Source organism: Numenius arquata, chromosome 9, assembly GCF_964106895.1.
Source record: "Numenius arquata chromosome 9, bNumArq3.hap1.1, whole genome shotgun sequence".
Classification (NCBI taxonomy): domain Eukaryota; kingdom Metazoa; phylum Chordata; class Aves; order Charadriiformes; family Scolopacidae; genus Numenius; species Numenius arquata.
This window is the reverse complement of record NC_133584.1, coordinates 45,814,503-45,825,103: the sequence shown is the minus strand read 5'-3', so window position 1 is coordinate 45,825,103 and position 10,601 is coordinate 45,814,503. Positions and strand designations below refer to the sequence as shown.

The window sequence follows — 10,601 nt, the reverse complement described above, 5'->3', positions numbered from 1 at the left end:
GCAGCACGACTTACTGTGCACGTGAGCTCCAGGGCCGGGTGGATTCCTTCACAGCCCGGTGCCACAGCAAGTGGCAGGTGGTGGTGATGGGGAACCCTGCTACACCACGGTCTAAGTCCTGCTCAGAAGCACAGGAACCAGCCCAACTGCAGACGTGAAGCCTGCCTAGCTTGTGAGGAGCTGATGGCTCACCAGGAGCTCACTAGCTCTGCAGTTTGATACCCTGACCTTGAGAGCTGGGGCACTTGGATAGTTTTAGGACACTCTTCCATGGGCCTGTAAAGAGATGGCATCTTCACTCCTGTCTCACAGAAGGCTCTATTGAGCCTCAGGCAGCCCTGTCAGAGGCATGCAGTGCTCGATCAGCCAGCCATTGCAGGTGTCCTTCATGAACAGGCAGCACAGAAGCACCCCAGAACCCAGACCAAGCTTTCGGATTGCAACATAGACACTAAACACACTCGGTGCATTCTCAGGAGGCAACAGCAGGGTCTGCAGCTGATAAGCAAAGCCACTGCTAGGACAACAGGGAGCAGACACACAATACTCCTACAATACAGAGCAGCCGTGTGAGATCACTAGAGGAATGCACTTGTATTTTCTTTTAAAACTACCTGATGTACTGCCAGAGGCAGAGTGTAGATGCTGAGGATCGGGGAGGAGCGTTCTGGCTCTCAAAATGCTGCCATTAGCAGTTGTACAACGGCAGCTGTAACCTCACATGAGGACATAAGCATTCATCATCTCCTGTTCTGCCAATCCTTACTCACTCTCTTGTTCACCATTTCGGCACCATCCTAGCACAAGCAGCGGTGAGGAAAGCTCTTTCACGTACGCCTGTTTCCACATCTCGGCATCCCCTTTATGTTCTCCCTCATTTAACCTGGCCAGGAACAAAGGAGCTTCATGTGTGAGGAGGAACAAGACCAGTAACTGCTGAGGAGGCACTGGAAATCAAGCGTTCTGCATTCAGTGCGAGGACAAAAGCAGCGAGAGGTGCTGGTTTGGTAAATCCACACACCAAGATGTTTAGCCAGGAAATACGTATGACCATATGTGCTGGGAAGCCTATTTCATTTTGGATCAAAATAGGAGATTCATTAATTGAAGTTATCCTGATTCTTCTCTGCTTGTGAAGCAGCATAAAACTTACTCAACCTGACGTGGGGAAGAGACAACTGAACCAGGGAGCAAACAGATTTTACCTCTCCCAAAAGCCCTGTGGGTCCTGGTCCTGGCCGGTTTGCTCCCAGCCCTGCAAAAGCACCCTCTTAACAACTTTCCATAAATACCCTGAAATCATCTTTTCAGGACTGTAAGCAAAAGTCTTGTTTGTCCATAAAGGGAGAAAAGTCATTTTGAGGAAGGGACTTCTGAGTTCCCCAAGAAGTTAGGAAAAAGCGAGTTATTTATTGTGTTGCCTGCAACATTGCACGAAGCTTTCTCAAATCTTCCAAACACCATTGTTTCAGGGGACATGCTAAAAACGCGTTAGGAAAGATATAATTGCAGTGAAGCCCATACAACACACACTGGCAAATAAATTAGACTAATATTGCTGACAGGCACTGGGCCTTGCCAACTCTCCTTCTGTTGTTAAATCAGGTTCAGGGCCCTCGCTCTGCATAAGAGGTTAAGGAGAAAGTCAAACACCTCTCCTTCATGTCTGAAAAATGGTAGAAACTTTAAAAAGAAAAACGTATTTGACTAAGTTGACACTGAAAATGCAGACACACTGAGGTAGTGAAAAACTATAAGGTAAAATTCCAATTTTGCTGAAGGCTGTACCTTTCAAAAGAAAATGAGACATCTCTCATATTTCTCCACTGAAACAACAGAAAAGCTGCATTTTTTAGGAGAATTCATAAAGCAAGGTCACTTTTGCACTTTTAAAGATAGAAAAAGATAATATGTTAAAATATAACAAACTAGGAAAAAGCCTAAATTCACTTTAGAAGGCACATCAAGATCTCAGAATAACTGATTTGCTATTGTCCAAGTTAATAATTATTTAACTGTTCTAAATCTTAACATATAATGTTTTAAAAGTTTAATCTAAAAAAACCACTTGCCTTTATCTATATACTTTAGAACTCTCTTCAACTTTTAGAGTAAGAAACAAAACAAACTGGGTTCTCTCTACTTAAAATTTCCACGGGAAGAAATAGCTATCAGAAAGTTGAGCTTTCCCCAGACATTTTCAGCAAATAGTTAGAGAAAGGAGCTGTAACTTAAAAGTCGATAGAAGAGGTGGCTGGAACTGCGGGGCTGCGGCAGACACCCTGCCCTTCAGCTCTCCGCCGGCAACTGCCTGTTCCACCAGCGCGGCTCCACCTCAGGGTTATATTAGCTGGACGCAAAGTAGTTGTCCCAAGAAAGCTCAACTACACTTCACTGAAGATAAGGCACTCTTGTGGCTCGTCAGCTTCTTAAACATCATTACTCCAACATAAGTGTTGATTGATTAAACTGGATAGAACTAACATTAAATATTTCAGGGGCACACCCTTTACTTTTACATCTGACTCTTAACCTATGTGTCCAGAAGGCACATGGCTCTTGATGATTAACTGCAAGCTTTATTCCAGTTTATTAAAGTACAGCTTTAATGTATTCTAACATCTAAGGGAGCTTTGTTACGTTTGTAACAATGTAACAATGAGCACAGTATTTTTAATTTATGAAGCTCAGACTTTACTACTACAGTAGTTTTAAAAGGAAGGTGTACCTATAATTAAGTGCATCAGGCTTTCAAATAAAGACTTCTGAATTAAATAAATCCTTTATGTATAATAAGGTCTTTTAGATAGTTAATTCAAAACTTTAACAGATATTATAGTAAAAAGAATGAGACACTTTCAGTTGCTTGAGCAAGCACTGTTGAAAACACTGACAATGTGTATTACACTTCTGTATATTTTTAACCGATACAAATACTCATCTAAAACAAGAACAACGAGTAACTTTACCAGATACTTACAAAGTTTAGTAATTCATTCAGGTGAGGTCAAACACAACAGATAATGCCTCATTTTAGAACACAAACACCGGACACAAGATGAGATTCAAATTGGTACATTCTGAGCCCATTAATGTAAACATCATTCAATACACATCTGGTGAGAGGTCTGAAGAATCTAGTACAATGTGGCAAGAGATTTAGACATGCTAAACTGTACCCACTTATGAAATCTCTAATACATACAACAAGTAACAGCTCAGTCTGCTTTTTCCACTTCCCCCATCAGGCACAGTTTAGCTCTGCATGGCTAAAACTATGCCTTCTCATCTGCACATTACAATCACTTTATAGGACCATTGCTCTAAATCCCTTTTCTACAATAAATACCTAAAATATCTGAAAAAGTAAAAACTTTCACCCAAAATGTCTTTTCTGTCACCTTAAACCAGGACACCATGCTCAATTACACCCTGCCTCTACTGAGCCCGCAAAGCCTCCTGGTCTGCTGGTATTTCCAAGTAACTACTACAACTTGCCTTTAATAGTCCTGTCTGCTCTACCCATGCCTGAAATACTGCTGTATCCCTTTGCTCCAGACAGGCAGGGCAGCACATCTGCTCTCCTATCATTTGCCTGTTCCCATTTTTTCTGCAACAGCTGCAAGGACTGAACTGCAACAGATTTTGAACCCTTCCATCATACTCAGAGTCTGCTCACGGAACTGATTACCTTCTCAGATTACATCTCACTGAAGCCCTTGCTCAGGAAGGAAGATATTACTCTTTGTAAAGTCTGCAGACACCATTTTTCCCGACTATAACAATGACTATAATAAGCTGTTGATTTAGGTTTTGATCAATTAGATTTGGCAACTTCTGTACTGATTGGAGTTGCTGAATTTTATTTCATTCAACTGAAAGCAGCATTATTCATCTGGGTATCAACTCAACATCTCTGTTCAACATATGTATATGTTACGGTGTCTTTAATGTAGTGGGAGCACCCAACTTCATTTACACATTGTCTGCAAGAGTTTAAAAAACACAGTGCATAAATAAGATTGAGCATGAGAAACTGGTAGAATGGCTGGGGCACAAGCTGCTGAAGATGCTGGATTATAAAGCAGCCAGAAGAAATTCAAATTACAGTAGCCTCACAAAAGAATAACGACAGGAGGACCCGGCAGTTATTGTTGCACAAGAAATAGGATGGGCCAGGTATAAAAGTAGCTGCAAAAATCTGTGAAGCCTGGAGCGGAGCATGGACCTGAAAGGTGTTAACTTGAATGAGAGGCTCAGGCATAACAAGAGTCTGGCAGATACACAGGATGCAAGGAAACGTAGAAAACAGCGCCAGAGTCGCTCCAGAACAGCCCGTTTAGAAACAATGAGTAAAAAACTCACTGCGGTGAAAATATCAACCAACTGCTCCTTTTATTTGTTAACAAACCATTTCAAACCAAAGTAAACATTACTATCTAGAAATGTATTTGCTGTCATACAACAACAGGTAAAAAAATAGATAATATTTTAATTGCAAAACCTCACAAAGTAATTAGCTGCTAACATGCTGTCCAGTACACTCAAAGTATGTACAATTATGCCAAAAAAAATGGTAATTTCATGGCTTCTTGTTGGCTCTGATGCAAAGCGAGGAAATACATTGTGATAAACAGTTTCCTTGGTAACTTTCCCAGCTGGAAATCAGTAACTTATATTTAAAATGACACTACAACTGAAGTACAGTAGTAGATCTCAGCACTACTATCTTAATGAAAAATTTCCATGCAGGTAAAAGGACCGATGCAATACCATGGTTTGGGATCCAACCGACTAATTTACATGGTTATTTTTAGGCCTTTTTACTTCCTTAGGCCTGTGTTGTATTTTGGCTTTTTACAGAGTTTTTTATTAAAAAGTTTGTGTTCTATAACACACACCTCATCATGGATATAAGAAGGCTGTATCCTCAGAAGAAAGGAGAATAACCTTATTACAAAATGGTAACTCTGGGGAAAGTCCGCGTCTCTGTAATGAGCCAGATGACCACACACTCTGAAAAGAAAGGGGGGAAAAAAAAGCCGTAAATTACAAGTGTACTTAGTTAGTATTTAGCTAGCATTTATATATTTAAATATAATTAGAGGAAAACTATACATTTTATCAACAGCATAAATCACAATTCTGGCCTACAACATCAATTCTGTGAAAGGATCCACTCCTGCAAAGCCCTGAAGTAGAGGACTGGATGGAGACACGTTGAGATGGTGCAGACATGGTAAGAAGGAAAAGCCTGTGTGGCTTCTTGCACTACGAATCAGGATCGTACTCAAACAGGCAAAGAATATGTTTTTCACCTTTCAGGACTAAACTGAACCACTGTTCATTCTGCCAGCTTCTAGCAAATGGAGCAAAGTGTGAAAATGGCTACCTTACTCTATTTTTAAAATTTCTAAGACTATCTCCAGGGGGCTACAGCACCTCTCCTATGAGGACAGGCTGAGAGACTTTGGCTTGCTCACCCTGAAGAAGAAAAGCTCCGGGGAGATCTTACAGCCCCTTCCACTACCTGAAGGGGGCCTACAGGAGACATCGGGAGGGTCCCTTTACCAGGGAGTGTAGTGACAGGACAAAGGGTAACGGTTTTAAACTGAAAGAGGGGAGATTTAGATTAAGATATTAGGAAGAAATTCTGTGAGGGTGGTGAGGCACTGGAACAGGATGCCCAGAGAAGCTGTGGATGCCCCATCCCTGGAGGTGTTCAAGGCCAGGCTGGATGGGGCTTTGAGTGACCTGGTCTGGTGGGAGGTGTCCCTGCCCATGGCAGAGGGGTTGGAATTCGATGATCTTTAAGGTCCCTTCCAACCCAACCCATTCTATGATTCTATGACCCAATGCAGACACCTCAGGATCTTTTCTCTATTCCTTGCTCATGCTCTTCATAGGGTCCCCTCTCCTCTTCCTAACGCTATTGCATGGGTTTATAACCCATCCATTTTTTCTCTGTTGTCTTTGTGGGCTAAATGTAAATTACCTGTCTAGAAACAAGAGAGAAAAATCTAAGTTCAAGTCGATGGAGTAACACAGGAAACACTGGGGTAAACATTGACCAGGTCAACAGAAAGTAATTAGTGCTGTAGCAGCCTTCTGCTTCATTATTTTGTAACTTTCACAGTGAAAATGTTAATGAAAATGGTGAGGTGATTTTACTGATGAAGTATATAATGAAAATAGCAGACTGGACTTGTTGGTACCAAGTGTCAGACTGAACAGAAGATGACACAGAAGACAGACTGCAGAGATAGCTCCATAAACATGAAATTCAGCAATTTAGGTTGGAAAAACACCCTGTTCTGGGTTAGCCCCAAGTTTGTTTTTAGAAGAAGTGGTTAGTTTAAAATAGTATAAAATTCAGCTGTTTCATTTTTATAAAAAAATCTTTTACATTGATATGGGGATTTAGGTGCTATTCACCATGTAAGCCCTATGCATCTTCCAGCTTACTAGGTATTGCCCTGGGATGTGGAGAAGCAGAGTTTAAAATTTCCCCTCTGTCTGATTCAGAGCAGCGGTCTTAAATATTCACCAGAACAAGGACTGGAACCTGTCTGTCCCAATTTACGGGCAAGCGTGCTAATTACTAGACTATAGAGTCATTTGCTCGCTCCCTCTGGCCCGACAAAGATTTACATTTTACCTCAAACTGGAGGAACAGACGGACCCGTCCCGGAGTGCCACGAAGCCGCACTTCAGGGAGCAGAGCCTTTGTTTAAGAGCCTCCCGAAGTCTGGCAGGTTGGAAATCTGAAACTAGGTTTCTCGTGCGGCACATCCCACCCTATGCCCTACCTCACGTTCCTCAAAAGCTGCCAGAGGCTTCTTACAAAAACTGAATTAAATTGGACATTTCGGCAGCGTCAGAACGAATTAGCCGACCCCACAACCCAACGCATTTGCTAAACTCAAGCTTTATTGAGAAATGTTGGCTGAACCAAATCTGCATTTTTGGGCTAATATGAATTAAGACTTCTTGATACCTCCTAGTCCTAAACCTGAGAGTCAGCAATTACAGCTCCTACGGCAACGTAGGTGTCAAATCTCGGTTTTCATGGGGGGAGGGCAGAGAGAGATATTGTGTATTCTGAGGCAAATGCATAATTACATCCGTACTGTAAAGCACCTATTTGATTACCTGGAGTTACACTTTTCACAAGAGTACCTAAACACACAGACATTTTTGCCCCATTTTGTGTTATTTTTGTGCTATTACCCTAAGAGCATTTCTGAAGAGCTAAAAAAATCCAAAGTGATTTTAAATTTAGATGTGATAAGGGAAATACATTTTTATCAATATTTTTCACACATTATATAATACCTCATCATATATCACCAAAAGACTCCTATACCAAATTAATTTAGAATCTGGTTTAAAAACTGAAAGTTTTAAAATAAAAGAAAATGTAAGAGCATTTTACCAACCATTTGACCATTTTGATCAGCTTTGCTGATCTAAAATCGTACCTTAGTCCTAGGATTAAAGCATTTCAATAGTCCCAGTTAGACCATGCTGATTTTTAGAGAAAGAGTATTTGTAAGTTTGTATGCATAATAGAACTAAAAACAAACACTTGGATAGGATAAAACCTCATATCTGAGGGAGTAGATGATGTTTTCCAAAGTTAAATAAGTGTCAGATGTATAATTAACTACTTGCATTGCAAATGATATAATGGGAAATTTAACTGGTAAGAATTTAAATTCAAATCTTGTTTCATGAAGGCTATGACAGTTTGCCATTAACATTTTAATATATTACATATGAAAATGTAGGCTTGAAACAGACTTTGCATGAAAGATTATTCACACAAACATACACCAAAATATCCACTCATTCAGTGTGTACATAAGATTTACGCAAATTTGTGGTAAAAGGATTATTACCTCTCCTCCCTTCAAAAAAAAAAAAGCTTCTTATTCATACAAAAGAATGAATCCACACAACCAAAGCTCTTGTAATATAACACTGTGTTTACATTATTCCAACCCATTTCTGTCACGGTGGATATGTGAAAGGTAATGTGAAAAGAAAAATAAAGATAAGCAAATAAATCCACTGAAAGACAGAAAAGACTGCATACATGTAAAAGCCAGTAATTTTAAAAGGGAATATTTAATGTTTTAAAAATCAAGAAGGTATCTCTAAGATTTTGATGGGGCCGTTGCTCTCTTAAGCATGCCATTTAGAAGTATATACCAGATAAAGACATTTAAGATGTTATTCAATGCACTAATGGAATCTTGTTTCACATTTATGTACCCTGACCTCCTTTCCAAAAACAACACATTCTAACTGCACACATAAGAAATTCAGGAGAATCCAATCCATCTGCAAAGTTCATTTTTTCACTCTTACCCACTGGTACATTCATCTTCTGCATGAGGATTTCACGATACAATCAATGGCAGACCCAAAATCTAGCGTATGATCCAGAAGCCGTATCCACACCACCCACGGAGTTTACCAGAAACACTATTTTAGATATTTCCTGTTCTCTGGAGTAAATGTTGCCGAACTCCTACACTCCCTCAGCAGGGCTTTTGCTCTCTGTCTCTGGCCATGGTTCTCTGCCAGCACCCACCAAGTCGAGCATTCACCAATTTTTGCAGAATTTGACCCAAGAGGAGAAGGTATTAAAGGCAGAGTGAGAAGTTCAACATAAATCAGGCAGATACTTAAATATCCATATAATTTTGTATAAGGTTGGATTAGCTGGGCTATCATTCTCATTGCTGCTTAGGTCTTTGAAAGAAAATAATTTTACCAACACGTAGCATATCAAATAGATTTTGATATACCCTTCATTGAAAATAAAAATTCCCTTTCACTTGCAAAGTCAGGATTTGGGAACAGTTATCAAGTAAAGACAGACACTAAACTTCCTTAACAGCACAAAATGTTTTCTTTTTTCATATTTCTTCTTTTACTTTCCTAATAAGAAAAATTTCTCCTTGTACTTTTCTGCTTACAAAAAATACAACTGTTGATTCTCGATATGCTTAAATGAAGTAGTGATGAAGACCTTCTCACTCGTAATTTTAAAAAAAAAAACAAACGTTCTGGAGGCATTAATTGCCTGCTTATTTGAACTCTGACTGCTAATTTTAACTTCAATTTTGACTAAGGCCACCAAAAAGCAGTATAATAATTTAGGAAATTAATTTCCTATGCTTTTTGGGGGGCCAGGGGGAGAGGAATGGAACCGTTTTCCCATTCTCTGGAGAGCTGTGGCGCAAGTTTTTTCTAAAATACTACGAAGAAGGAAGCGAAGTGAATATTTGTGCCCAGCTGCTACTCTTGCCATGTGACTCTAGTTGTTGATTTTGTCTCATCCCCTCCTTTCTTTAAAGCTCACTTTGATCACTCTTCATATTACAATTTGTCTGCTCCCAATCCAGGACTAACCATTCCCCACACACCCCTTTCTACAAATGAGTTTAACTATATGTGAATACATAGCTGCGTACACACCCCATATTTGTCATGTGTAAAAAAAAAATAAAAATAAAAAAATATATATATATGTGGCATTTTACTTTCAGGAGAACTTTCCAAAGTGTATTTAACAAAAATTTGAATACTTACTTCTCATTACATAGTTTAACTGTACACAGCCAATAGTCAGGGTTCATGGCTGTAAGTAAACCACATTTTTCTTGCAAAATTCCCTTCAGGCTATGCCCGTGAAAACAACTCCCATCTGTGTTTTCTTCAGACCAACTTAACTGAAAACTTGAAGGATTTGGCTTTTCAGCAGGTAGCACTGAACCAGACAGCTTGCCAAACTGATTCTGTAAGTTCACAACCATTTCTGTATAAATAGAAACAAAAAAAAAAACCCAAGGCAAAAGCGTTAAGTATTAGAATACTGCTTAGAGATGACTAATACAGGATGAAAATAGGGCATTTGTGCCCTTTTTATTTTATTTTTTTTCCCTTTAAACCTCTGTATGGAATACTGAGGAACCCCACATTCCATTTAAAATTCAACTCTGTCACACGCTTTAGGGAAAGATTTTGAAAGATAATTCAAAACGTCATGTCTTTCATATCTAAAATGATATTAATATGGGGGTACTCCAAAAGCATTCCCCAAGTAAAACATACAAAATCCATTTGATACTGCTGGTGTTTTTATTCTGCTAGAAAACACATTCCAGTGTGAAAAGTGAATAAGTTACTAGTGAAAGAGTTACTGAGGCTGAGAAGGGAAGAAGGTCTGACAATAGATCAGCACACACAATATGATCGCCTAAGCCTTGTTTCCCTACGATAAAAAGCAGGTTAAAAACCACTGTTGTTGGAGCTTCAACTTTTTTTTATGACTTGTCCCTGAATAAACTCATTCATAAACTGGAAAAAAAGCAGAAAAGGCATCCTAAAGTAATCCAAGGACTGGGAAGCTTATCTTTCAAGTGGACATTAAAATCTACCATCAAAAACAAAGGCTGAGGAAGGTTTCTGAAAACCTGTATCTGGCACGTGAGTGTTCTAGAGCACTCTTTGTCTCTACGATTTTAAATTTGGTTTAAGATGAATCTTGCCCAGTTGCAATGGCATTGTGTGACATTCCTCCTTGCAAC

General features: G+C 39.5%; 1 protein-coding gene across 1 annotated transcript in view; it reads right to left on the bottom strand.

Annotated features, from left to right (window-relative positions):
• Positions 1–4,380: 4,380 nt before the first annotated feature.
• The window catches only part of TAF1B (TATA-box binding protein associated factor, RNA polymerase I subunit B), a 50,533-nt gene continuing 44,312 nt past the window's right edge, over positions 4,381–10,601 (bottom strand). Inside the window, exons 14-15 of the mRNA XM_074153564.1 lie at positions 9,604–9,829; positions 4,381–5,016 (exon numbers count right to left, since the gene is read on the bottom strand). Of these exons, the coding sequence (XP_074009665.1) occupies positions 4,824–5,016; positions 9,604–9,829 (419 nt within the window). The 3' untranslated portion in view covers positions 4,381–4,823. The remainder of the gene's footprint in view (positions 5,017–9,603; positions 9,830–10,601) is intronic.